General features: G+C 37.4%; 2 protein-coding genes and 1 long non-coding RNA gene across 4 annotated transcripts; 2 read left to right on the forward strand and 1 right to left on the reverse strand.

Annotated features, from left to right (window-relative positions):
- The first annotated feature begins 2,147 nt into the window (after nt 1–2,147).
- LOC115925498 lies at nt 2,148–3,169 on the forward strand. The gene is made up of 2 exons (XR_004064754.1): nt 2,148–2,178; nt 2,440–3,169. It is a non-coding gene; the product is annotated as an uncharacterized LOC115925498 (long non-coding RNA).
- A 167-nt stretch (nt 3,170–3,336) lies between these two features.
- LOC105445933 lies at nt 3,337–15,652 on the reverse strand. Of its 2 annotated transcripts, none has more exons than XM_011682086.2 (2): nt 15,526–15,652; nt 3,337–5,421 (listed from the first exon to the last, which is right to left on the reverse strand). In XM_011682086.2, the coding sequence occupies exon 2, from the start codon at nt 4,838–4,840 to the stop codon at nt 4,460–4,462; it is 381 nt and encodes a 126-aa protein (XP_011680388.1). In that variant the 5' UTR covers nt 4,841–5,421; nt 15,526–15,652; the 3' UTR covers nt 3,337–4,459. The 2 variants fall into 2 exon arrangements, with proteins under 2 accessions (XP_011680388.1, XP_011680389.1); XM_011682087.2 differs by lacking the exon at nt 15,526–15,652 and adding an exon at nt 10,987–11,215.
- Nucleotides 15,653–17,172: 1,520 nt separating this feature from the next.
- On the forward strand, nt 17,173–23,493 carry LOC115925499. Its single transcript, XM_030989464.1, has 5 exons — nt 17,173–17,355; nt 18,453–18,508; nt 19,296–19,366; nt 20,495–20,643; nt 21,537–23,493. The coding sequence occupies exons 1-5, from the start codon at nt 17,257–17,259 to the stop codon at nt 22,164–22,166; spliced, it is 1,005 nt and encodes a 334-aa protein (XP_030845324.1). The 5' UTR covers nt 17,173–17,256; the 3' UTR covers nt 22,167–23,493.
- Nucleotides 23,494–25,484: the final 1,991 nt, after the last annotated feature.

Raw genomic sequence — 25,484 nt, forward strand, 5'->3', positions numbered from 1 at the left:
AGAGGGCAAGAGATGCGAGTGCAAGGGATAACGATACTCAATATGATATGTCAATCATCATTATAATTATTATTTTGTACTTTCGTCATGATACAGTCAAACCTGTCTATAGCGACCGCCCAAGGGAAACACAAAGATTGGTCTTTGTAGACAGGTTCCTTTAATACATGTTTCAATGAGAAACCATTTTCAAGAGAAACAAAAAATGTGCTTGTTGTAGACAGGTGGTCGTTGTAGACAGGTGGTCACTAAAGCAGGTTTGACTGTACATGTATCTATTATTTTGTTATCGTCATCTGCAGCAAACGAAAGGTCACCAAAGGGCGAGAGATGCAAGTACAAGTGGCAGTGATACCGGAGAGGAGCTCTACAAGCAAAGGAGAGACTACATGGCAGCCCAGGAGGAGATCACTAGAGTACTAGAACCAGAGCTATACTCATCACAGGGGAGAAAAGGTAAGTCACGGGGTAACACTTGGATCGTAAATGCCATTGGTTTTACTGGTCCTATTTGCCATTGGTCCTGTTGGGCCAAAACACCTGTGGTCCTATTGGTCCTACCCATCCCTCCTCTGTCAAGGCATATTATGTGCGTGAGAGGTCAGTAGAGTACTAGAACCAGAGCTATACTCGTCACAGGGGAGAAAAGGGTAAGTCAAGGGGTAACAAGTGATGGGTCTTAAATGCCAGTGGTCCTACTGATCCTGTTCACCTTTGGTCCTGTTGGTCAGAAGTACCTGTGGTCCCTTTGGTCCTACCTTCCATCAGTCCTGTGCATAATTGGTCCTTCAACAAGGCATATAGTAAGCATAAGAGATCAGTAAAGTACTAGAACCAGAACTATACTTATCACAATGGCAGTTGGTGACATTACTGACCCAATATTTGCCTTGATAATAGTCGCTCCGGGCCTGATTTTATCTAGATATAGGGTCAGAGTTATGCTGGAATATAAAGACCGCTAATGGCAGAAAAGAAAAGTGGTCTTTAAAGGTAGGTGGTCTTTACGTAAAGATTCCATAAGTTCAGGTTTCAATGAGAAAACATATCCAAGGGAGATTAAAAATGTGGTCTTTATAGGCAGGTGGTCTTTCTACACAGGTGGTAGCAAATCAGATTTGACTGTACCACCTTCCCTTTGAGCTGGAGTTTAGAATTCAACTTGAGAAAGAACAACATTCACTCGGGTCATTGTGAAGAAAAATTGTTAAATTTATTATTTTACCCAAAGCAGGAACAATCATAAAGGCATTATAGATCTATAAAGTACAATATTTCAAGGTTACAGTTAAAGAGACATATATATATGTATGTACAAGCATATAAACTACATTTATCGCCTTCTTGGTTTTCTTCTTTCTGAACATTAGTTTCTTACTAATTTTCCACTGTGAGACATGCACCCATTCTCCTCTGTGCTTGAACCATTTGAATTTTGACTCTCACGGTTTACCAAAGTTTTGATCAGAAATAATGATAAGAATACAATTTTTGGGAAATCAATAACAATATACAATGTTTTGTTTGAAAGCCGACATGTAATTAATTGAGTCCTGTGAGGGATTGAGACTTCATTTCATATGACGTTTAAAAGAATTTAAATTGATTAATAATTTTAGCTATCTAGATATAAAACATGCTTCAAGCGTCCCCTTCTCCCCCTCCTTCCTCATATTTTGTCCAAGTAGAAAATGTGTTTAATATGAGAAATATAGACTTTGTAATATACAGGTATATATACATAATATATTGATATTAGGATAGTTCACATATTTTACATTGCTTTTATAGATGCTCAATATGCATTGTAATTGCTACATTTTATTTCACAAAGCTATTTTGAAGAAGTGCACAATTCACCTATTAATTTCAGCTTTCATAATGCTATAAAAAATATCTTTGAAATTTGAAATACATTGTAGCTTATAGGGACTTTTTAGAAAAATAAACGTTGAAAAGAGCACACACAAAGAAAAAGGAACATGGGAAATCTTTTGAAAGTGATATGTTTTATGAAATAGAGGATGAATAGTAGAGAGGGGTAGAGAAGGGGAGAGAGGGAGGGAGGGAGAGAGAGAGAGGGAGGGAGGGAGGGAGGGAGGGAGGGAGGGAGGGAGGGAGGGAGGGAGGGAGGGAGGGAGGGAGGGGAAAGAAAGAGGGAGAATGAGAGAGAGAGAGGTAGTGAGATAGAGACAGGGAGAGAGAGAGAGGGGAGGGGGAGAGAGAAAAAGAGAGAGAGAGAGAGAGAGGGAGGAGGAGAGAGAGAAGAGGGAGGGAGAGAGAGAGAGAGAGAGAGGAAAGGAAAGAGAGAGGGGAGGGAGGGAGAGAGAGAAAGATAGAGGCGGAGGGAGATAGAGAGAGGTGGAGGGGAGAGAGAGAATGAGAGGGGGAAGGAGAGAGGAAGAGAGATATTGAGGGGGAGGGGAAGGAGGGAGGGAGAGAGAGAAAGATAGAGAGAAGTAACTAGGGTTTATATACCACCCCTATGGCTTTGAATGGCCCTGCTTATAATCAACTTTTGCACTAGTATTCTAGTACAATCCTTATGAGAGAATTAGCCTTTCCTCTTGGAGTAAAAATAGTTTCATTGGGTAACTGTAAGGCACGAAGTATTAGAGGAAATGCTTATACACATAGGTTATGTTTATACTTGAAATTTGTTAAAAACCTTCAACATGATCCGTCCAAAAGGTTATTGACTATATATATGTACATATAACAGGTGCAATGAGAAAGAAATTTTCAGCAAGGTTGTTTTCCTTAACTTGTACCTGCGTCCAGACTCTATGGCCCGAATTCACAAAGGCGGTTTGTAGACGAACCTAGGATTATGTGCGTCATATGAGGCGTTTCAATGCGTTTCAGACCAAGGTTCAGACAAAGCTTGGTCCGAAACGTGTCAAAACGTGTCATATGATGCACATAACCCTAGGTCCTTCTTTGTGAATTCGGGCCTATGTGTATAAAACTGCCTGTTACTGCCGTTATATAACTCCTTTTTTCCCTTCGTTCTTTTCTCCATTATTTCATCAAGTAGACATTGTTTTCATTTTCAATTCTTCTGTCCATCATTACAGTCAAAAGGGGAAAGCTGGTGGAAAGAAAGGAGGGGTCCAGAAGATGAAGGAAAGGAAAGCAGAAGGAGAGAAATCAGGGAAGAGCAAGCTTAAGAAGATGGAGTCCCTCCCAGATAACCACTATGCTAGAGCTGGTGTGGGTGCGCAGGTATGTTACCGATTCTAACCAAGTTCCTTATCTTTGTAATAGCTTGTGTTTGTTTGTGATGTGTTACTTGACAGGTATGAAATGCCACAGGTGATAGAAACACAGAAGTTCTTTTTTTTTCTCAAAGAAACATTAAAAAAAACATTTCTTTATGAAATGCTAGAGGTGATAGAAACACAGAAGTTATGTTATCCTCTCACGGCACATTTCTTCATAAGATATGTTACTCCGAAAGCACAGATCGTCAGCTTTCCCCTAAGAAGACCATTCTGAAAGTTGACTTATCATAGGTACACCTTTTGAATAAGGTCACTATCATTCCTTGGTAATGGATTATGTCCTTCATATTTTTTCTCCCAATGATTGTTTCATTCACCATTAAGTTAAAAGAAAAGTGAAAGGGCTTTCATAGAGGGGGTCCATAGATGGTAATCTTGTAAACTCTGCTGTCATTTGTTAATGTAAAACTCAAATGAGCTAGTTATGAACCCTGCAATGTTTTAAAATTCACACAATAGAAAAGTCTGACATGATTTATGGAAGCATCTCGGCTTCAAAGTGGATTGCAGATAGTATTCTAGATGCATCTTCTCAATTCATCTTTGAAGTTATCACTCCAATGGAGCTAGTTATGCACCTTCAGCGTTTAAGAATGCACTTGATAGGCTACATTTAAGATCAACAAGAGTTTTACTAAACATCTGGGCTTGAAGTTGGACCAGCTTCGTAATGTTTCTTTGAAGTTCAATTTGATTCTTTGTATCCTCGAATGTATTTATATGTTGTTTGTATATGTATGTCACTTGCCAGTGGAGGACAATTTTTGTTTGTATTTTTTAAATCACACAATAAATTATCTTGAATCTTGATAAAGAACAGCTACGCTAGAGGTGGGCCATAGATAAATCTTCTCCACCTGCCTGACATTGTTAAATGTAGAACTCAAAGTTAGCAAGTCATGCACCCTGCAATGTTTTAAGGGGAGTGGGTCGTCAGTTTCCATGTACAGAAAGCCATAATTCGCTGACACCAGACTTGTTGGAAATACCATTTATGGGAATACAAATCCGCACACAGCAAACCCGTAGCCCCTTCAAGAATTACCCGCTAGTTTTTCGGAGAGTCTTTGGGTGAGGGAAAAGCAAAGCATTACAATAAGGTCTAATGGTCATAAAACTGAAGGCTATCCCTGGTGATTGACTTCTATATGTCTTTAAAGTGCACTTGACAAGATCTATGCAATGTCTGGGCTTAGAGGAGGGCCATGGATGATCATCTCAATCTCCTCCACGTCATCAGGGAAAGGTCTCATCCCTCTCTTGTTCTCGTTGTTCCTCACCGTCTCCAGCATGCCCTGCAGTATCTGCGAACACGACGACTCGCGGATCAGCCGCCTCACGTATGGCTGTGAAATGTTCCTAAGCATCAGCACGAGCAGGGCCAGGTCCTGCTTGTCCAGGTCCGGGTTTGACGCGATCTGGCCCAGATTGATCTGGATCTCGTTGTTGTTCATGCTCCGGAAGAAGTTATAGAAGGCCTGGGCCTTGGTGGAGGAGCTCTTCTGGCATTGCGATTCCTCCATGATCCTGTTGTTGTTTCCTGTTGTCCCACTCATTTGTTCTTGTGTAGTGAAAGTCAGTCAAAGTATAGCACTAACTGTCCTCTGTGAACTATGTTGTGCAGATATCAATGTTTATTGCACCAGACAGACTATCTTGATCATCTGAACAAATGGCGAGGTTCTGAAAGCGTGGTTCTTGCGTCACAAAGCAGCTTCGCAGACAGTCGCTATTCAATTAACCTTGTGTTCACTCAGTCAAACATCAACATGGGCGGCTGTTCCCTTAGCAACACACGTCCGTTGCCAAAAGTTGGAATTCCCCGGTATAGTGTAGATGTTGATGTACATGCAGGAATGTATGAATAATTAACTCTATTTCAGTACAGATATGGAATGTGGAATTCCCCAAAGTTATCTTGCATCAGGAATAGACAGTGTGTGTTATTTGTTTGCAATAACTGCTAATCTGAGGCAAGTTGGAACAAGAAGTAGTTTGTTTCTGCTGCCCTTGATCCTCTATTTGCAATATTTTTGAGAAGTCATCACTTGGTCTTGTAGTATAGTTGCTTGATATATCAGTTCTGTCAGCTTTCTTTTGAAGAAGTTTGGCAGTCCTAGGTCAGGGCTCTTTTAATCTGTTGGAAAGAGGAGAGAATTTATAAGAGTTGGTTAGACAATCTGATAGACCAATAGATCAATGCATTTATGTGTATAGGTAATTTACTGGGATGGAGGGAGGGGGAGAGAGAAGGGGAAAACGAAGAATAGGAAAAACAAAAGACAAAGAAGATGAAGAGAGAGAGAGAGAGAGAGAAGGGGAGGGAAGGATGGAGGGAGAGAGGGAGGGATGGAGAGAGAAGGGAGGGAGAGAGAGAGAGAAAGAGAGGGGGGAGGAAAAGAGAGAGGGGAGGGAGGGAGGGAGAGGGAAATTGAGAGAGAAAGAGAGGAGAGGGGAAGGGAGGGGGAAAGAGAGTAAGGGGGAAGAGAAAGAGAAGGGAGGGAGAGAGAGAGAGAGAGAGAGAGAGAGAGAGAGAGAGGGAGCAAAAGGAAGAAAGGGTATAAACATATTAAAAAAGGAGAGGACATAGAGAGAAGAAAGGAAGAGTAGTAATATACCTTCTATCAAAAAATATTGACAATATGGGCCATCATAGATAAGTTGTTTTGAAATTTGTTCATATTCTGTGGTCTAATAGCTAATAATTTATCAAAATTTGTATTAACCTATAGCCTATTGAGTTTTTCCCCTGCTAAATGGCCACCAAAAGAGCAGACTTTGTTCAGTGTGCTAGCTTAACTTGAAATTTACTTGCCATTTAAAAAATATATATATATCTCATGAAACACCATGATGACCTAGAATTTAAAGATATACATGTAGTATGACAGTGTCTATTGGGCTATTGCAAACAGATAATGCTCCCCTAATTAGTTCTCAAAGTATTTGAATAACATTCCATACCAAATTCTAGGTTAAAGGTAAAGACCAGTTAAGGTCATGCTATTGCATTGTGAAAGAAACGTTGTGGAATCGATCAGAAAAGGTTGACCATCTAGCATCTAGCATCTGCAAGGTTCTGGAATCATCAAAATGATAAGAAATTTGGCCCATTCTTTGTAAAGTTACAAGCACTATACACAGAAAGATGTATATGGGACTACCCTATATCTCTCACAGACCATGAGAGAAACAAATTTACCAAATAAATGAATTAGTAGGCGGTTTCCCGGCAAATTTTTTATCATCATGTATTAGTCAAAACATATTCTTTCACATGATTGGTAATGAGAGCTTCCATTTCATTTTTTGAAATTGGGGCGTTTCCAATACTGGTCTTTACCTTTAATCGATGCTGTTAATAGTGGAAAGCTATAATTATAGCAGATGATTCATCATTGATAGATTTTCACATACCGGTATAGTATAACAATTCTTGAATAGAAATGTGTTTTAGACACATTTAGACAACCATATTCCATTTGATTTATAGAGTAGCACTCAAAGTATACCCATCGGACCATATTGTTTGAATTCACTTAAACCTGACCCTGGGTCTTATATCACATCTAACGAGGATAACCCTTGACCCCAAACTAGCTTCCTTTGTTCAGCCTGATTTTTTAAACAAAAAATCTTAAGCCCAGCATTCGGTTTACATTTTTGTAGGATACAGATCATGGTGTTAATCTCCTTAAAATCGAGGAGGAAAAACAGAAGACAAAAATCCTCTCAGAGAGAAGACGAAGAGGGATAGATTAAAAAAAATTACACAAACTCCAAGTGCTATTTGCTCATCATCGGATGTCATTTTGTTCAGAAGAGAGATTGAATCAATTAGTAGTGATGGTGATATTAGAATAATGGTCAACAGCTCTGGTTACCATGGCAATAGGCAAAACACTGCCTTTTATGCTTGTGCCATTTTCCTTCAAGTTGGGCATGCAGAATCCACAGGCCTACCAGCATGAAAAATGCTATTTGTTTTCCTTCACAAAAGCTCATATTGCAGATATCCAGCAATACATGTGTACATTATGTGTTATTTTGTTTGTGTGTGTGGGGGGGTGGGGGTGGGGGGGGGGCAGAGGTTTCTTTTATTTCTAGAGCATTATTTTGTTTTACCCTGTGGCCTATCATTATTGAATTGAACTTGAAGGCATCGCAATTTTGATGCCTATTGTGATTGCATAAAAGCAGTTAGCCATTTATAGTTGACGCCTATTTATTTTCAATCAATTGAGAGCTTCACTGCCCACTGCACCCTGGTATGTTTGGGACATTTGTTTGTTTATAATATGTACTTTTTTCTGTTTTTGCATTCTGGTATTTATTTTTACCCTGTGGCCTATCGTTATTGAACATTGAAGGCGTCGCAATGCTGTTCCCTATTGTTATTTCATGAAAGAGCCTGTGGCGCATATGGTTTACGCCCTTTTTTTATTTTCAATTGAGAGCTTCATTGCTCACTGAACCCTGGTATGTTTGGTATATTTTTATATTTGTTTGCTGTTTGTTTATGTACATTTTTTCTGTTATTGCATTCTGATATTTTTGTTTACCCTGTGGGAGTGTGGCCCCATCATTATTGAACATTGAAGGCGTTAAAATGTTGTCGCCTATTTTGAGTGCATAAAAGCAATGAGTCATTTATGGTTGATGCCTTTTTACAAGTATTATGTTTGTGATATGGAAATTTATTAGCTAAAAGAAAAAACATAAATAATATAAACTTATTTGGACAAGTTTTTTAATGGATGCTACATGTTCATGAGTATTTGCATAATCTACTCAGTGAGATTAAATATTACCGCAGAGTACATTTTGCTTGGCTCAATGTGGGATCCTTAACAGAGGGCTTTTTTAATGCCAGATTTATGGGGCACAAGGGGGGGTGGGGGATACCCCATGCCCGCTCCCCTTTAAACCCTATTTGGCATAAAGTATACAAAACATGTATGTACCCCACTAATTGTATGTTCTTGTGCACTGCCTTTACATTTTTGACCGAAGTAATATGAAGAAAAAAAAAAAAGCATATCTTTTTTTTTGTCAGAATTTTTCAAAATTGTATGTGACCACTACCTCCCCCACCTGAAAACATCCTGGATTCACCCCTGGTTATACCCTTAACAAGAAAAGCTCCACGTAGTTCTAAAGAAATGAAAATCTTTATGGCAATATTAAAGCCCTATTCATTCAAATATATATGCCATGATGGTAATGGTATGCAGAGTATTTTAAAGTGTACTGCTCTTTCACATTTTCTTATCTTATAACACAGAGGAATTATAAATCAGAAAGCATAGAGATTGCTTTTTTTACTGGCTACTTTTATCTCCATCCCCACTTGCAAACCATTTACGCATGTAGTAGCTGGCTTTGAGTTACACGTACCAAAGAAATTTGTGGCAGTTTGATGTGGCATACTTTTAACAAGCCTTTGGCTTTGTACCTGCAATATTCTCGGTTTTAAATACCATATCGCATATCCTTAGTTGTACCGGAAAAGATTAAAGGACACCCATATCATTTAAGCGATCCAGGTACCAGTATGAATTAAATTGCATCAGTTCCTCAAGCCAGTTTTATGGAAAAAATATAGAGGAAGACAGGATGCAGTTGCCTGCAATGATCAAATTACCTCAGTTTTAAACACAATTTTGGTGTTCTTTTGATGAATCAGGATGAACCTTAAAGCCCCACTGCACTACTTGCACCCTCTATGTAGCAAATAATGCCTTAGCGGTGACTGTTGGTCTCCCATGGTCCCCTTTTTCTTACCACCTGTCAGTGACCATGCAGGAGGTCTAATTCCTCTTGGTCAAACTAGTGTAGACAGGCTTTAAAGGAAACCATTATAGCAAAAGTAATAGAGGTACCAGTATGAATTTGATTGCTTTGGTTTCACAAGCCAATGGCTAAGGCTTTCAGATATATTGGATATTTAATGTTAGTGTAAAGAAAAACGTTCATGTACAGCACCTGCGGATATTAAAATGCCTTTGTTACAAAAGCCATCAATATGCAGCATTACATCGTATGTCAGTGGGTAATTAATGCAGATTTTCAAGACCTTGAATTTTGCCTTCATTAATGATGAAAGCGTGTATGGAAAAATATGAAAAAACAGGAAGCAGTTGCCTGCAATGATCAAATCGCCTCAGTTTTATAGTCCATTTTGTTATTAGCCCTGCATTGTTAATAATGAGACTTGGCATGGGATTTTTCTCCTTTTTATGAAATAATAGAGGTACCTGTACGTCCCAGTATGAATTAAATTGTTTGGATTCCTCAAGCCAGTGGTAGATGTATTGTTTAGATTTTTGAGATATTTAATGTAAATTTGAAGGAAAACATAAAGCAATTTCGGAAATTGAATTGCCTTAAAATTATTAAGCCATCGATATGCAGCATTGTATGTCAGTAGCTAATAATTACAGGTTTTCAAGCATTGAATTATATTGATAATGAAAAAGATGCAGATATTCAGATATTAAATTGATATGAAGGAAAACATTAGAGTTGCCTCACTTGCCTGCAATAATTGAATCACCTCGGTTTTAAAGTCCATTGTTACAACTTACAATATGGCCTTTAAGAAAGTAGCCCTTTTTTTCAAAAGGAGCCCCTTGGTTTTTTGAGGCAATGGGAGAAGTAGCCCCCATTAAAAAAAAAAAATCCTAGTCTGGTTCTTTGTATCAGGATGAACTTTATAGAAAACCATTAAATGTCATTATAGCGAAAGTAATGCAGGCACAGTGTAAGTACCAGTATTAGTTAAATTGCTATGGTTTCACGCTTTCACGAGCCAGTACTAAATGCTTTTTTCTGTGATCGTCAGATAATTAATGTAAGATTAAAGGCAAGCATAGTAGCTATAATTAATCACTTTACCTGCCAAAATGAAGTGCCTTTTGGTTTCACAAGCCAATATTTATTTATTCATTCATTTATTATTTCTGCATGGTTCAACAGTTTACATACTCAGTATGATCATGACCATCACGGTAGTAAACACTAGATTACGATTGTAAATAGTACAGAAGCATAAAGAGGTATGATAATATGACAATATGGCAATGTTTGTTTGCATTTTCGTTTTTTTTTTTTTTTTTTCTTCTTTTCTTTTCTTGAGATGTATCAGCTACTTAAAGACAGTTGAAAGGAGAACATACATAACATGTAGTAGTGAGCACTTACACTTAATGCACCTCGAAGAATTGAATAAACTTAATGATAAAATTTAAAAAAAGAGTTTTTCTGCAGTGTATCAGATATCAAAGTTAATTCAAATAAAAATGAACGCCTTGCTCAGATTTCTAAAAACCTTTTTTTTTTAACTCTCACTATCACTCCTGGACATTGTAATAATTTCTAGAAGTAATACATTTATGAGCAGGAGCGAACTTACTTGGTTCCGAAGTATTCATATCCATAGTATTCTCAGTATCAAAATAATGATAATATCCATCATATAGGCCTACATGTATATGGCATCATATATCTGTTTTAAAATTACATTCAAAGGTGCAGGCTCTTCAACGACATCAGTTTTACACATTCGCCAATAAAGGTATCGAGACAAGATTTGAAATATTGTAGTCTGTCAATCTAATGAGGGGAGGAACAACTGCTATTAGAATCAAATATTGAGGAAAACATTAACATTAAAAATAAATCATTAATATTGACAACATACCCGCAGAAACTGAAAACCAATACGCAGTTGTTCTCTTTAGCTCTCAGCTACATGTAAACAAAGCACAAACCAGATGTTGATGCAAGTGGCTCCAGTTGTAAACAGCAAAATTGATTTAATATAGTTGTACAATATTTTCAGTGGAGAGTAGTGTAGTGCACTGCACTGCATGCTAAGAGCATAGAAAAGGCCAGAAGTGCTGCTGTGCGGGTCTGCCTGCAAAGTGGGATGGGCTGTGCATTGTGTTGTTATTTAAACCATGTCTAGTCGTGTCCTAGTCTTGCGAATTCAGACCCTAGGTGAGAAACTCATGCCAGCAGAGTGCTAAGTGCTAGTCTGAGTGCAGAACTACATTTGCTGTCAGCATTATCTTTTGGTTTCTGGTACAAGGTTGAGAATGACAGCGTTTGTTTCAAATTATTTTTGACAAATGAGCTTCAGGGAAATGTTTGAGGATGTTTTGATATTGAAATATCACCTGTAAGTGAACAGAAAGGTGAAAAGGAAAAGGGAGGTATACCATTCGATGTATATGGAAGAAATTGTATTTTATTTCCTCTAAATCTTCGCACATTAACATGTCAATATTTGTTGTCGTGAGAGGTAATTAATTATAGGTGAGTATTTGCTCTGTTTATGATGCTAGCTCATAAAGATATTAATGTATTTGATATTGGGCAGGGTAGGGACACTAGATGGAGGCACATTATGTGATCATTTATCAAAATCTATTGCCCTTGTGGCAGCTAAAATTTGTGTTTGTTCAATTTGCCTGTCACAGATGTTTTAGGGACTTACGCCCCCCCCCCCCCCACACAAGAAAATCTGTGATATTTGCTACTTCTGAACTATTGACTTGCAACACAGTACACCCCTGCCTCCTCATATAACTGAGAGAGCAGACCTAATGGTTGCTATGCACCTGATTCAAAAATTCAATAGTTTGCCAAGGTTTCATTGTAAAGCTTTCTTGAATGATTCTATAATCTATACAATTTACGAATGCGCTGATGTCTGCTATTTTGATGGTTGACTGGTTCCTTTTCAGCTTAGTGATTTAGAATCTTAGCTTGAACTGTGTGTTATCAAGCCCAGCAAACAGATCCCCCAAAACATGTATATTATACCACTTGATGAAAGCAGGTGTAATAAGCCAGTTTCGTAATGTAACCAAATTTAATGCATACGTCTTTGTGAAGTGCCTCAATACAAATTATTTCATTCACCTGATAAGAATAATAGTATTTCAATAGTCAGAATGCAACTGCATATATTAAGTTGTTGCCAGGTTGGACAAACATTATGGCTTGACCTACCTAGCAACACTTAATATATGCAGTTGCATTCTGACTATTGAAATACTATTATTCTTATCAGGTGAATGAAATAATTTGTATTGAGGCACTTCACAAAGACGTATGCATTAAATTTGGTTACATTACGAAACTGGCTTATTCCTGTAAGTGGATTAAAGGTTATTAATGCGATCAAAGGGGCATCACAGTCCCCCTCCCACCCCCCCCCCTATAATATATCGAATTTGTTTATCTTTCATGTAAGCCAAAACGCAATAAAAGCAAGACATGATATCTTCATAATACTTCTCTTTGATTAATAATCATTAAGTTTATTTTTTAAAATCCCTTGTTTTACATGTAATTTCCCTTTCTTTTTTTGGAGGGGGGGGGGGGCTGTGGTTGTTAGAAAATTAACTCCATGGCAAAGGCTTTTCATTGTTTTTAGTATATTTATTTTTGTCTGATATATATTTCATATTCTAGTGGAGAAGAGTGTACTAGAACAGAGCTGTATGAAAAAATGTTACAAAAAATAGTCCAATCAACAGTCAAACTGAGAGAAGATGATCGATAGAAGATTCTAATATTGTGCTTGATAAATAATTTTGCCAATATTTCATTAAAATTTGACTATTCCTTCCATGGAATTGATCCATTGAAGCAAATAGCTTTAGTTTTAAAAGGGTCTGCACATGTAGACTGTAGGGTTACATCCACCATCACAAGGCAAAGTTCAAGTCTTGTTAATCTCTTGAACAAGCCCCTCAGCTGCAGCCAATCAGAATCGAGATCAAAGGTACAGTCATGAATATGCATGAAGGATGCACATGCTGCCCAATTAAAAGGCAGATGCATGGCCACTATCATGCATACTAATAATTTAAAAAGCTTATATGTAAATACACCCCCACACTGGGTATTTCCAAAACAAATGTGGCAATACGCAGTTAGATCATAATAACCTGAGATTGGATTGCGTATGATATACTCGTCAGAGACCTGGAAATGCTGAAATTGTAAAAGCTCGAGAATAATCACATCTTCAAAATGCTCTTAATGCAAGTGTACTCCTTCTCTGGGTTTTTTCCCGAAACAATCATTGACAAAAGAAATTTTTATCAAATTATGTGACAGGATATGATACACTTTTGGTGGCAGCACCAATAAAGCTTTTGGCTTCCCAAGCTGTCTCCACATTCATTTGACATTTTTGTTGTTGTTAAATGTTTTTTCTTTAACTTGTACACTATGTTTTGTATTTTGTATGTTTTTTATGATGAATGATGAATTCAAGATCAATTACAATACTTATGAGGGATCATAAAAGTGCATTAAATATTGATGATTTTAAAAGGCATGTATGTTATATAAAAGCCTTCCCAGGGATAATTTTTTTTCTTCATAAAATAAACAGTGAATGGAAGCAAATATCAAAATTAGAGATAAGATTGCGCCATGATACATTTATGAGGGATAATGATAATTATAAAAACGTTACTGGCCTGATAATTTCCTGATTTGAATACCCTGCCTAACGGACAAACCTGCCCTGGGGTATTGAACCCATGACCTTTCATATAAGAGTCAATCACTTTCACCAATAATGCTCCCACTTGATAATCAATATTCAACTTTGATACATTGATCATGTATTGTTATGGCATTGCATGTTATAATTAGACTCATGTGATCTCATGATGCAAGCATTGTTTTGTAATTTAATCCAGTAGGAAATTCCTCTCAGCATGTAACATAAAGAGAGAGACAGAGAACTGTCATCCTTCCTGATACGTGATAGCCGGTGCAAAAAAAAGAGGAGAAAGACAGAAAAGAAGAAATTAAATAATATGATAGGGTTGGATAGTCTTTGGATACAGACTTTTTGATGGTATGTTGAAACCAAAATGTTTCTTTATAGACTGCTGTACATGAAGGCGTGGCATCTGTCTATTTCAAGTCCTAATCAATGAAATTCAAAGTGTTGGTAAAGCGTCACAGCTCCATGGGTTGTCTAGAATCTGTCTGTTTTTACATTTTTTTTTCTTCCTCAATCCTTTTATTTCACCCCTCCCTTACGTCCCAAACAGAGCGCAAAGTCTCGACTAATTGCGCGATCCCCATAAAATGCATCCATTGGAAAAACAGAAGGTAAGAAGACTAAAGGGGGCGTTGCAAGAAAGTTGCGATTGATAACTCAACATCCTTGCAACTAGCCTCCTAAATTTCCGAAGCTTTAACAATTAAAAAAGTTAACTAGATCTAGTTTTTATTCCCCCACCCTCTCTCTCTCTCTCTCTCTCACTAATGGGTATATTACTGTAAGAAAGTTGAGACGCGATCAATTGCAAAATTTGCAAATCAGCGCAAGACTTGCGCTTGATTTTGGGAGTTCGTAATTGATTGCAAAAAATTAGAGCTCTGTAATAGCAGCCGTATAAAAGCTGAGGTAATAACTGTGTCAAGTATGACAAACATGACTGCCATTCAAGAACCTTCTATTATTTCATTGAAAGGACATAGTGTACATTACATTGCGCAATACCACTCAGTCTCACGACAGTGCCTTGATGTTAGCGACCCTGCGACATGCATGTTCCTGAAATAGATACATATACATCCGCTAATAAAAATGTCACGCACAATTCAACTTCCATCCCAGATTTCAATGAGGAACATGAGAGAATGTCCTTTTTTGTTTGAATAAAATGCTTCTTTATGAAAACAAAATGTAGTTTAAAGAGATTCCCTTTTAGTAGTGTTAAGGTGAAAGTGGGGGCAATTGTTGTTCTTTTGCAACACCAACACATGGCACAAAAATCCCCTCTTAGTCATGTACTCTGTAAGGTGAACGTGGGGGCAATTTTTGTTCTGTTGCAACACCCAAAATTTGGCACAAAAATCTAAAGAACACTATATATGAGAACATCATCTGCCAAGAACCAAAAGGGAGTTAGATCTGTGTTTAAGGCACGTTCATATATGTCACAGACTTTTTTCTTTCTTTTTTACTAAATGAAAATAAATATCAAGTGAGAATGAAAAAGTTAAGATGTTCACAACCAGGATGCTACTGGAGACGAAAGGCTTCGACAGACGGGGCTGTCACGACTGGCTGGGAGGGTGTTCTATTTTACCCATTTAACTCATTTAACTTATTTAACTTATTGATTTCCTGTATTTTGATGCAGATTTAACACACTTCTGACTCCAAACTTATGATATATTGTAAAGGCTAACTTACCCAAACTCGAGTACTGGGGAGAGGAACGCTTTCCCTAAAGTATGTGTTGCTCTCTTGGAAGATGCTGATCAAATGAGGCGGGTCGAGCTGGGAGGGGCTATTGTAATCATTTTGTCTACTTATAATTTGGTCTAATGAATACCACCATCCACATGGTCCAATAATCATTTTGTCTTCTTATCATTTGAAAGATGCTGATCAAATGAGGCAGAGCTGGGAGGGGGTATTGTCCCCCTCCCCTCCACTCTACTATGCATGGATTAGGAATGTGGATTAAACACCCTAGAAACTCCCTATTCATTACCAAAACAAAATGGTCCCCATACAATGCCAATTAAGTGCAGTGAAGGGGATATTTCAAAGAATCTTAAGTAATGACCCAAGGTGAATAGAACTACTCACACATGCAATTAAGCCACGTCAACTAATGTTCACCTCACATGCATTTCAGGTTTCACAGTTATAAAGTTTGAAGTTTGTCATTTTGTCTTTCCTTCAAAATCCTATATACACAGAATTGGAAAATGGAGTCATTTCTTCTCACTTAGTTATTTGAGCATACAAGTATAGACAGTGCTAGTGTTTAACATTATTAACTCAAGTATTAAAGTTAAAGACCAGTTATGGTCATGCGATTGCAGTGTGAAAGAAACGCTGTGGAATCGATCAGAAAAGGTGGATCATCTAGCATATAAGTATTGGTGTGTACTACTGCAAGGTTCGATCTGGAATCATCAAAATGATAACAATTTTGGCCCAGTCTTGATAAAGTTACAAGCACTGTACACAGAAATATGTATATGGGACTACCCCCACACGTGCGTGACACGTACGTTATATCTATCAGGTCCAAATAGATATAATAATTTACCAAATATATCAATTCTCTGCAACATTTGTATGATCACATATTAGTCAAAACACAATTCTTTCACATGATTTGTAATAAGAGCTTCCATTTCATTTTTTGAGAGGGGGGCGTTTGCAAAACTGGTCTTTACCTTTAACTGAGGCAGAGCTTGGAGGGGGTTTGTGTCCAGCCCCACTCCTTTCTGAAAATGGATTAATACGCCCTGGTAACCCACTATTCATTACCAAAACAAAATCTACCATGTTCATTGTCAAGTGCAGCATGAGGGATATAACAAAGGGTCTTCCTTAATAAGCCATGATGAATAGGCCTACTCACGCATGCAAGCCTCACCTCACTTGCATTTCAGGTTTCAGAGTTTTAATAAAAATATGGTGTGTGTGGTTTATCATTTACTTACAAAGATTTAGTCATTTTTTCTCACTTCGCTTTTTTATAATGCTCATAGACAATACCGGCTTTTATCATTATGAAGTAAATTATTCTTTTTCTCTGTCTCTCCCCCCCCCCCCCCATTTCGTCCAATCTTCTCTGCAACTGTCCCTCTCTATTTCCCTCCACTTCCTCACTCTCTCTTTCACTCTCTCTCTCTCTCTCTCTCTCTCACTCTCTCTCTCATTCTCAATCTCTTACTCCCTTACCCCCATCCCGACTCTCTCTCTCCCCTTTCCTGCATTTCTGTTTGTCTCCCTCTTTTCCTATCTCTGTCTCTCATTCCCCCTCCCCTCTCTGCCTCTCTGTCTCTCTCTCTCTCTCTTTCTCTTTCTCTCTCTTTTCCTCTCCCACTCTCTCTCTCTCTCTCTGTAACTCAGGATGAAGCTGACAATCGACCTGAGCCTCTGCAAGAGACCAAACAGAAGATGCATGCCCTGATAGACGAAGCCTTCTCATTGGTCGGAAAGACAAGTCCATCCAGAAATGCTGTTGTTCCATTGGGTGGAGGCCTCTCAAATAGTCAGGTGAGGGATTGGAATCACATCTATTAACCCTGACAGTTCCACCTAGTTTCCAAATGCAATCATATTAATCACCCTTTATGGAAGTCAGCTTTTCCCTCTTATGAGAGCTAACTGACTTTCGGGTCCTGATGACACTCCCTCTCTCCACTTCTTGTCTCGAGCACCCTCCTCGGGGATGCCAGTTTTCAGGCAATAGCCTGTATTCAGGCCCTAGCAAGTTATTTTCAGACCATAGTTTAGACTTTTTTGTGTACCAAATAGCTCATTCTAGGTGATTTTCAGGCCCTCTGATCAATTCTGCGGGCATCCCTGCAGTTACTGCTTTCTTTCTTCACCACATCTTTCCATGAACTCTTCGGTCTACCTTTCCCTCCTGTGTCTTCCTTTACCAGATCCCACACTCTTTTAACAGGGTCATCATCCTCCCCCTCAACACATGACCCATCCATCTCGATCCACTTCTCTTTACCACTTTCACCACAGTTTATTTTTCTTCTGGACCCAACCTTTCCACAAGCTCACTTGTGTACTTTCTATCAAACTGTTTCTATCAAACATCTTCTGTATCAGCATTTTCTGTTCTATTCAAGATATCTTCTTCTTCTTTCTTCACATTCCAAGTTTCTGAATCATATACCATTGCTTTTCTATTTTCAAACATGTTGAAAAATTGATTTTCCTGAGATGACTTGTAAATGTTATTACCTTTTATTCAGTGCTTCCATTATATCATGTCTAAATTTGATGTAAAGCTATACACAATTTGAACATTTGGAAAGTTAAAACCACTTTGCATCATAGTTGAGAGAAAGAAATACATAGATTTGAAATAATTTTGTTTTTAATTCTTATGGATTTGAAGCAAACATGAAGCATATGGGAAGAGAGATATACATTGATAGTAGAAATTGATAAAATTCTTAAATCTTGTGTCATGAAAATATCTAGTATATGACATGTTTATTACTAAGTACATATATCAGATTCTCTTGCAAAACTTTCCTTATTACATGTATTTATCTCATATATCTATATGATATACTCGTAATTTATTGGGTAATATTTCTACATTATTTGTTCTTCATTGTCATTGTTAGAATTATAGCGGCAGAGAAGAAGGGAAGAGAACTCCAAGGGATCATGCACAACAAGAGTAAGTAAAATCACATGTGATTCTAACTTTATTTTTGTGTTACAGGGCCCAGGGACCCGTCTCACAAAGCCTTTTTCAATGATAAATGACAAAAATCAGTGACAAATCTGCTGATAACCAATCAGAAGCAAGGATTTCACTAGCTGATAACAAAAAACTTTCATTTGTCACTGATAACAAGTTTTGTGAAATGGGGCCCAGGACTCAACACTTTTCCTTATCCTATCCCTCATCCTGAACTTTACCTTAAACCAATTGCAATTCTAACCCTAACCCTACTCATTTGATAAAATAAAGCCCATATCAATCGTCGCCAGAGCAAATTTTGGAGCACCAAAAGATTATGTAGGGATAGTTTAGAGTGCGTCTGTTCCCCTTGCAGTGACATTTCTATAAAAATTGTTTCGGGTTTATTCCTGGTCTAATGCCAGTGTATTGCTGGTGTATCTGTGTGTCAGTTGATTATATTTGTTGTTGTTGTATTAATTGATTTATTTGGTCATAAAACAACATTTTTTAAGAAACTTTTTTTCTCTTTTTCATTATGATTTAACTAATACATACTTTTTGTGAACATAGTTATATAACTGTCAACATTACAGGGTATATAATCCTATATATAATACAAACCTTGTTTCTCTTTTGTTAAAGTATAACATTAAGAATAATATTCGCATAAAGAAGAAAAAAACCTTGGACCAGTTTGATTATTGGTCTCAGTTGATTATATTGGTCTCAGCAGTATAAATGAGCTTTGAGTTTGATATGTCCTTTGTTTTTATGGTAGAGTACCAAGACAACTCTTTGCTCCAGTCATGCCACCTATACCAAGGAGAAAACCCAAAGACGCCTCGATAGGTAAGTTCTTGAAATAACAGTGATGCCTCTTTTCGGTAGTATGAAACAAACTTTTTGAAATTTCTATTGAAAGCTCTTCTTTTTTAAAAAGATTTTATTAACAGTGAGTTACTTTTTACAATGGCCAATCCATCACTTCCTTCCTAGGACCAAATATTTAGTCTCATTTGAAATGATGAAATGACATCTATTTCACCAAATCTTTTCCCTTTTAGTGCATGTTTATCCTGATATTCTGCATTTTACAATGGCTAATCCATTACTTCCTTCCTAGGAGCAAATATTTATGTGTTGTCTCTCGTCATTTGATACAATGAAATATATTTATTTCACCAAATATTTGTCCTTTAATGCATGTGTCTCCTAATATTTTGCATGTTCTTCTATTTGTTACGATATGCGATACCAGAAGATCAGGTATCTGTCGCAGTTGAATAAATAACATGTCTTCCATAACAAACCAGTCTGCTGACTCAATAGGCCTGTCTTCACTAGCTCGAGATTGCCAAATATCCTGCTATGTGAACTATCCTGATCGCAAACTATCCAGCTAATTTGCGTCTTCATCATCCCGAAGTTGCAATTAGGTAGGGATTGTCATCCCAAGATATCTTGGGATAGTTTGAAAAATATCCAGCTATTTGTCCGGTGCGTCCTCACCAGACCGAAGACTCGCACTATGCATGAACGCTAAACAAAATATCTCAAGCTAATTTCTCAAGGTCGAGTTCAAAGTGTCGAGGTCGAATCTCGTGCTGATGAAGACACGATTTGTAACTTCGGGATTATTTCCCAAATCAGAAATAGCGGGCTATTTGGCAATCTCAAGATGATGAAGACGCGCCTAATGATGAGTTTGAGAGGCTTGGTAATGGTAGATATAAATAGAGATTAACATAGATGATCAAAATCAGAACCATTTAGGACATAAATTTGTAAATGATCTGGCTGTTTTGTTGTTGTTGCAGCAATAGACTTCTGTGATTCAAAAGATTTAGTGTTACAATTTAAGATTTTAATTCATAAAAGTTTACTATGCTACAGATTTTTTTGGTATAGATTTCCAGGGAAATTCTATTCCTGACCTGTTTATTCTCTTTCTTTTTCTTTTTCCACTGACCTAAATAGATGGCGGTACTCAGACCTCTGAGATGGGGCAAACAACTCGCGTGGTTGTTGTGCCTGTCACTAGACCACCACAAGAGGGCAGCGGTGTCATTTGGAGTCCGTATACAGCTGGAGATGAGACGGCCATGTTATCTCCATCTCAAGAACCAGTAAGAACTGTTAACTTCTTTCATTAACTCCTGGGGATTGTTTCACAAAAACTAAGATCGACTTTAAGTTGGACTTAACTATGGCAGGCTGTTCATGCCACTAGTTGCTCTCACCAATATGATCTTGAGATAACATTTTTTCCTTCAATAATGAAGTTTCAAAGAATGTAAATTCTATAGATTTGGGACCATGATCCCTTGAGAGACCAATGCCAGTAAATGGTGAGATAGAACAGTGGCATGAACAGCCTACCATAGTTAAGTCCAACTTATAGTCCATCTTAGTCTTTGTGAAACACTCCCGTGGAATATTGATGTAATCATTGATGATGATTGGTGATTTATTTTGCCCGACTCTCAAGAAAGCCATAGATGTATGCTCTTTCTGGCAAGAAGCCAGATGGGGTTGTAGGGTGCAGGCTTCTGCAACAATCGCTCTGCATCAATTTCCTTCATTAACTGAATCCCTCACCACAGCAATTGATAAAGTGCTATCCATACCTTTATCCTAAACTTAAAGGTAAAGACCAATTCTGGTCATGTGATTGCATTGTGAAAGAAATGTTGTGGAATCGATCAGAAAAGGTTGATCATCTAGCATATAAGTATTGGTGTGTACTGCAAGGTTCAGGAATCATCAAAGCGATAAGAAATTTGACCCAGTCTTGGTAAAGTTACAAGCACTGTACACAGAAAGAGGTATATGGAACTATGCGATAAATTAGTAGACGGTTTCCTGAGTATCCCCCAAGATGGACATGCACACGATACAATTATAAAGAAGTTGCTAGTTTTATTACAATTTTTTTCATGACTGGTTTGAAATGATTATGAAACAATAACATGATGGCACTACTTTAAAAACTTTTGAACCCCCTCTGCTCTTTTGACAGGCATCCCTCCCTGGTGGTATAAACCCGTCACCGATTCCTAGCCCGAGAGGACTGAATCCGTCACCGATCCCTAGCCCGAGAGGAGTAACAACCAATCATCAGCAAGGCCTCAGAGAGCGAAGACCGGACGGTGACAGCCTCCGAGGTAACAAGCAGGGCGTGGTTGAGCGCTACGCTGACATGCTTCAGGAGATGCTGACGAGCCAACTCCCCCTTCCACCAGGGGAGGGGGACGATGTTCCTTCCAAGAGCACCCCCCAGAAGCGAAGCGTCACGCTCCTCGAAGGGGAACCCGACTACGATTGGTCGTTCGATCACCAGAGCATCAACGGCTCACAGAGGCACGGGTCAAAGACACGATCACCACTACCCGACAGAACTAAACCAAATAAAACTGAAAAGGACTCTGCGTCCACGTCTGCACCATCGGATGGAAAGATGCAGTCGCTTAGCAACAAGGAAAAGGGTGTTGGAAAAGCCGTGGATAAATTTTACGATGAGCTGGATATATCTACTAATCTGAAATACCCAACAGGACAATATTCCCCTCAGGTCGCGAATGCAGTCAGAGAAGAACTGATCAGACTGACGAGAAAAATGGGCGATGGAGAGGAAAGTGGGCTGGTTTGAGTTTTACCCCCCTTTAAACACCCTCATTATTCCCCTGTGAACACCATTATTATTCATACGACACCATGGATGTTCAGATTTCCAAGTGACAATGCAAAATCATAATTTTACTTTTGTTAAACGTGCAGTTTATTGCTTTCCAAGACTTTCATTATTGTGAAAATGTCTTTTCATGTATTTTCTTATCAGATACATGAATACATGGTATATCAGAATAAATTAAAAAAGAAAGAGAGAAGTTATTAATTAGCCTTGCAATTAAACAAAGTTAGTTGAATTATTTAGGCTTGAAAGCCACATTGTTTATGATACAAAATAGCTGGCACTATTGAAATTGAATTAGCTCTTCATGCAACATCTTTTTGAAGATGTAGGAGTGACACACTGACAGTGAGAATATTCAAAGAAATTAAAGTTCAGTTATGCTCGTCACGATATATTTAAAGAGCAAGTTAGTCTGAAGAATGTCATTTTTACAAGGCTTTGGGTAGATGCAATCGCCAAGGTATCTTGATTTATATATGCTTTCAATGATATACATCTTAGAATAATATCACACGTAATCCACTTTATTCCTTTTTTTTTCCTGCTTGTTTTATTACTTATTTTTTACTTTGTGCACATTACAATGCATAATGCAGTAGTTGTGCATAGAATATTAGCAGAACAAAACATACATGAGTGTTATATATAAACATATATAATTCAAAAGATAACAACCTTATTAGGACCAAAGCATAATTTGTTGGATGGCTCAATTATTTTCAGGACAGATAATTGAGGTATTCCTCTATATTACCAAGTGTATAAATTTCTTGTTAGAATAAGTCCAAGTAGAATGTGACATTTGACTTTATATTAATGCAAATCTACACCCAAATATGTAGGTGTTTCAACTATATACCCAATAAACCACTTTGGAGAAAGCACTTGTACAACTGGAACAAAATATCTACAGATCTATTACACATGGAAATGTTCTACTTCATGCATTTTAGAACACTTATTGAATAAATGATGGAGGTCCTTTGTGAATATCTTTTTTTGCCCTCTTGAAACGAATACATGTACTCTCACCTGTGTATCATCAAAGGTACCGTCAGTGCATTAACAAATATTGATTACATAACTTTCATGAACATGTATCCGGCAGTTGTCTCGATGGGTTTTACAGTCTTGTATGAATGACCTTTCTCTGGGGCCATGTACAGATAGTATCTCTGAAGTGGCTCATTATCAAGAAAAAGTATGAAAAGGCCTGCCTTCATCAGCTCGAGTTTGCCAAATAACCCGCTAGTTTATCTCCTCATCAGCCGCAGTTGCAATTAGCGGGATATTTTGTCAGGAAAATATCATAAGAAATCTTGGTCTTGTTTCCAAAAGATCCTGCTATTTGGGAAATAGCGGGCTATTTGCGCTCGTCCGAGCTAGTTTGTGAAGAGCGTATCGGTCTGGTGAAAACGCGATTTCAAGCTTCGGGATAATATCCCAAGTCTGAAAATAGCGGATTATTGGCAAACTCAACCTGATGAAGACAACCTGATGTGCATTCAAAAAATGTAATCAGCTAGATAATTCCTTTTTACAGTTTTAGTACTAATGACCTTTATCTGGACATGTGCAGATGGTATCTCCGAAGTAGCTTTATAATATTATCAAAGAAAAATTATCAATGTCCATCCAAAAATGTAATCAGCTAGACAAAATTGAAAAGTACCTGTAACTTTCCCCACATTGTATATGTTTGCAGAGTTTATGGCATTAAACATTCCACTTGCAATAGATTTAAAGTTAGGTGCAATGTTTTGAAATATCATGAATGCAAGTGAGACCATTATGCTAGCCTAAAGCCTCGCAATTTCGCTATGGTATTTATTAACGTTATTATTAAAAATATAAAGATAGAGAGAGGAACAGGTGGTATATTTATTGGTCTTAAATTCATTCATAATTTCTGAGGAGGAAATACTTAAGACAAGATATTTTGCAAAGAAATAAGAAAAATGTGGAGGTAGTTTTGAAAAGTCCTTAGTCCATCCAGCTCTTTTTCTTGCCTTCTAAGCTGAATTTGTTGAAATTAAATATTGTATCGAGGTAGATAGTAGTTTTTTAGATTTTTAATGGAAATTAATATTACCATGAATGACTATGACTTTATGCGAAATAAGAAAAATTATTTGCTGTTGGAAATGCACACCAATAGAACTATTTAAACAAATGACTTGGATAAAACAAACTGACCTATTATTTTATTTATCTACGGGCCATTTCGAAGGTACTAGTATTTATCTACAAAATTTGATGTGAGCTATATATTCTTATGAGTCACTTCAACAACAATCACCAGAAGTTTTACACAATTGCTTTGGTTTTTAAAAGTCAAATATCATTAGGAGGTCATGCCAAGTGATGCCCTATTTGATAAGCTCTTGGTAATGGGCGATAGAACATAGATTTATTTGTAGAAAAGCCCTTTTAAACGTGAAATATTTGATTTTTCAGAATGATAGTTTGGTATAATGATTGCCAAATGTACCTTTTCTTGCCATATTTGTGAATATATGTACTTTTGAATTGAATCTTTTGTATTATCTTAATTTGTACAGGTTGTATATATCCCAGAGTTCTGTTCTCCCATAACCAGAAATTTCAGTTTTAACATGAATGTTAGAAAGTTACAGATTATTTAATATTTATTATTTCAAGAGTTGTGTTCATGTATCTTAAACATTGTGCCAAGATGGGACATGAAATGTTTCGCAAACTTCAGAATTTGCGAAAGGAAAGGGAAGATGTTAGAATCACTAAGGTGTATGTATTTTTGAGAGAAAAAAAATAAAGCTAACAAATTTTTAGGCAAAATGAATTTGACAGTACTTAGATTTTATTTTGTTAATCCTTTGTTGAATGCAAAATGTGGTTTTTTGAGGCACAACAGAATGTCAGAATTTGAATGAATAATCCTTTCATTTTGAGTGTAAATTTAGCAATCTAATGATGCGGTAGATTATTGATTGACAACATGAGCCATCAGGTTGAATGCATGATTGAGCGTTTTGGCTCATTGTCGAATGCTTGTTCGATTTGAGAGTATTTACTGAATGTTCGATGAAAGCAATATGGCTGATGAATTCAAAATCTATTGTAAAGTGTTGTTGGTTTATTTCTGATTGGTTGAATGAGTGATCACAAATTTTGATGGCGAATAATGATGTTATGTTTGTTTGAAATCACCGGCTGATATTGAATTGCTTGATGGACAGCATTCATTGATATGATTGATTCTTGAGTGAGAATATGGATTGCTGAAATCACTGG

This window comes from Strongylocentrotus purpuratus, unplaced genomic scaffold, assembly GCF_000002235.5.
Source record: "Strongylocentrotus purpuratus isolate Spur 01 unplaced genomic scaffold, Spur_5.0 spur5_scaffold_18, whole genome shotgun sequence".
NCBI lineage: Eukaryota > Metazoa > Echinodermata > Echinoidea > Camarodonta > Strongylocentrotidae > Strongylocentrotus > Strongylocentrotus purpuratus.

Excerpts from the sequence above, each read along its gene's own strand:
- LOC115925499 (XM_030989464.1), top strand. The coding sequence starts at position 17,257 with ATGCATGCCCTGATAGACGAAGCCTTCTCATTGGTCGGAAAGACAAGT. Across the intron at positions 17,356-18,452 it reads GAGGCCTCTCAAATAGTCAG|AATTATAGCGGCAGAGAAGA; the intron begins GTGAGGGATTGG and ends TGTCATTGTTAG. Across the intron at positions 19,367-20,494 it reads ACCCAAAGACGCCTCGATAG|ATGGCGGTACTCAGACCTCT; the intron begins GTAAGTTCTTGA and ends TGACCTAAATAG.
- LOC105445933 (XM_011682086.2), bottom strand. The coding sequence starts at position 4,840 with ATGAGTGGGACAACAGGAAACAACAACAGGATCATGGAGGAATCGCAA.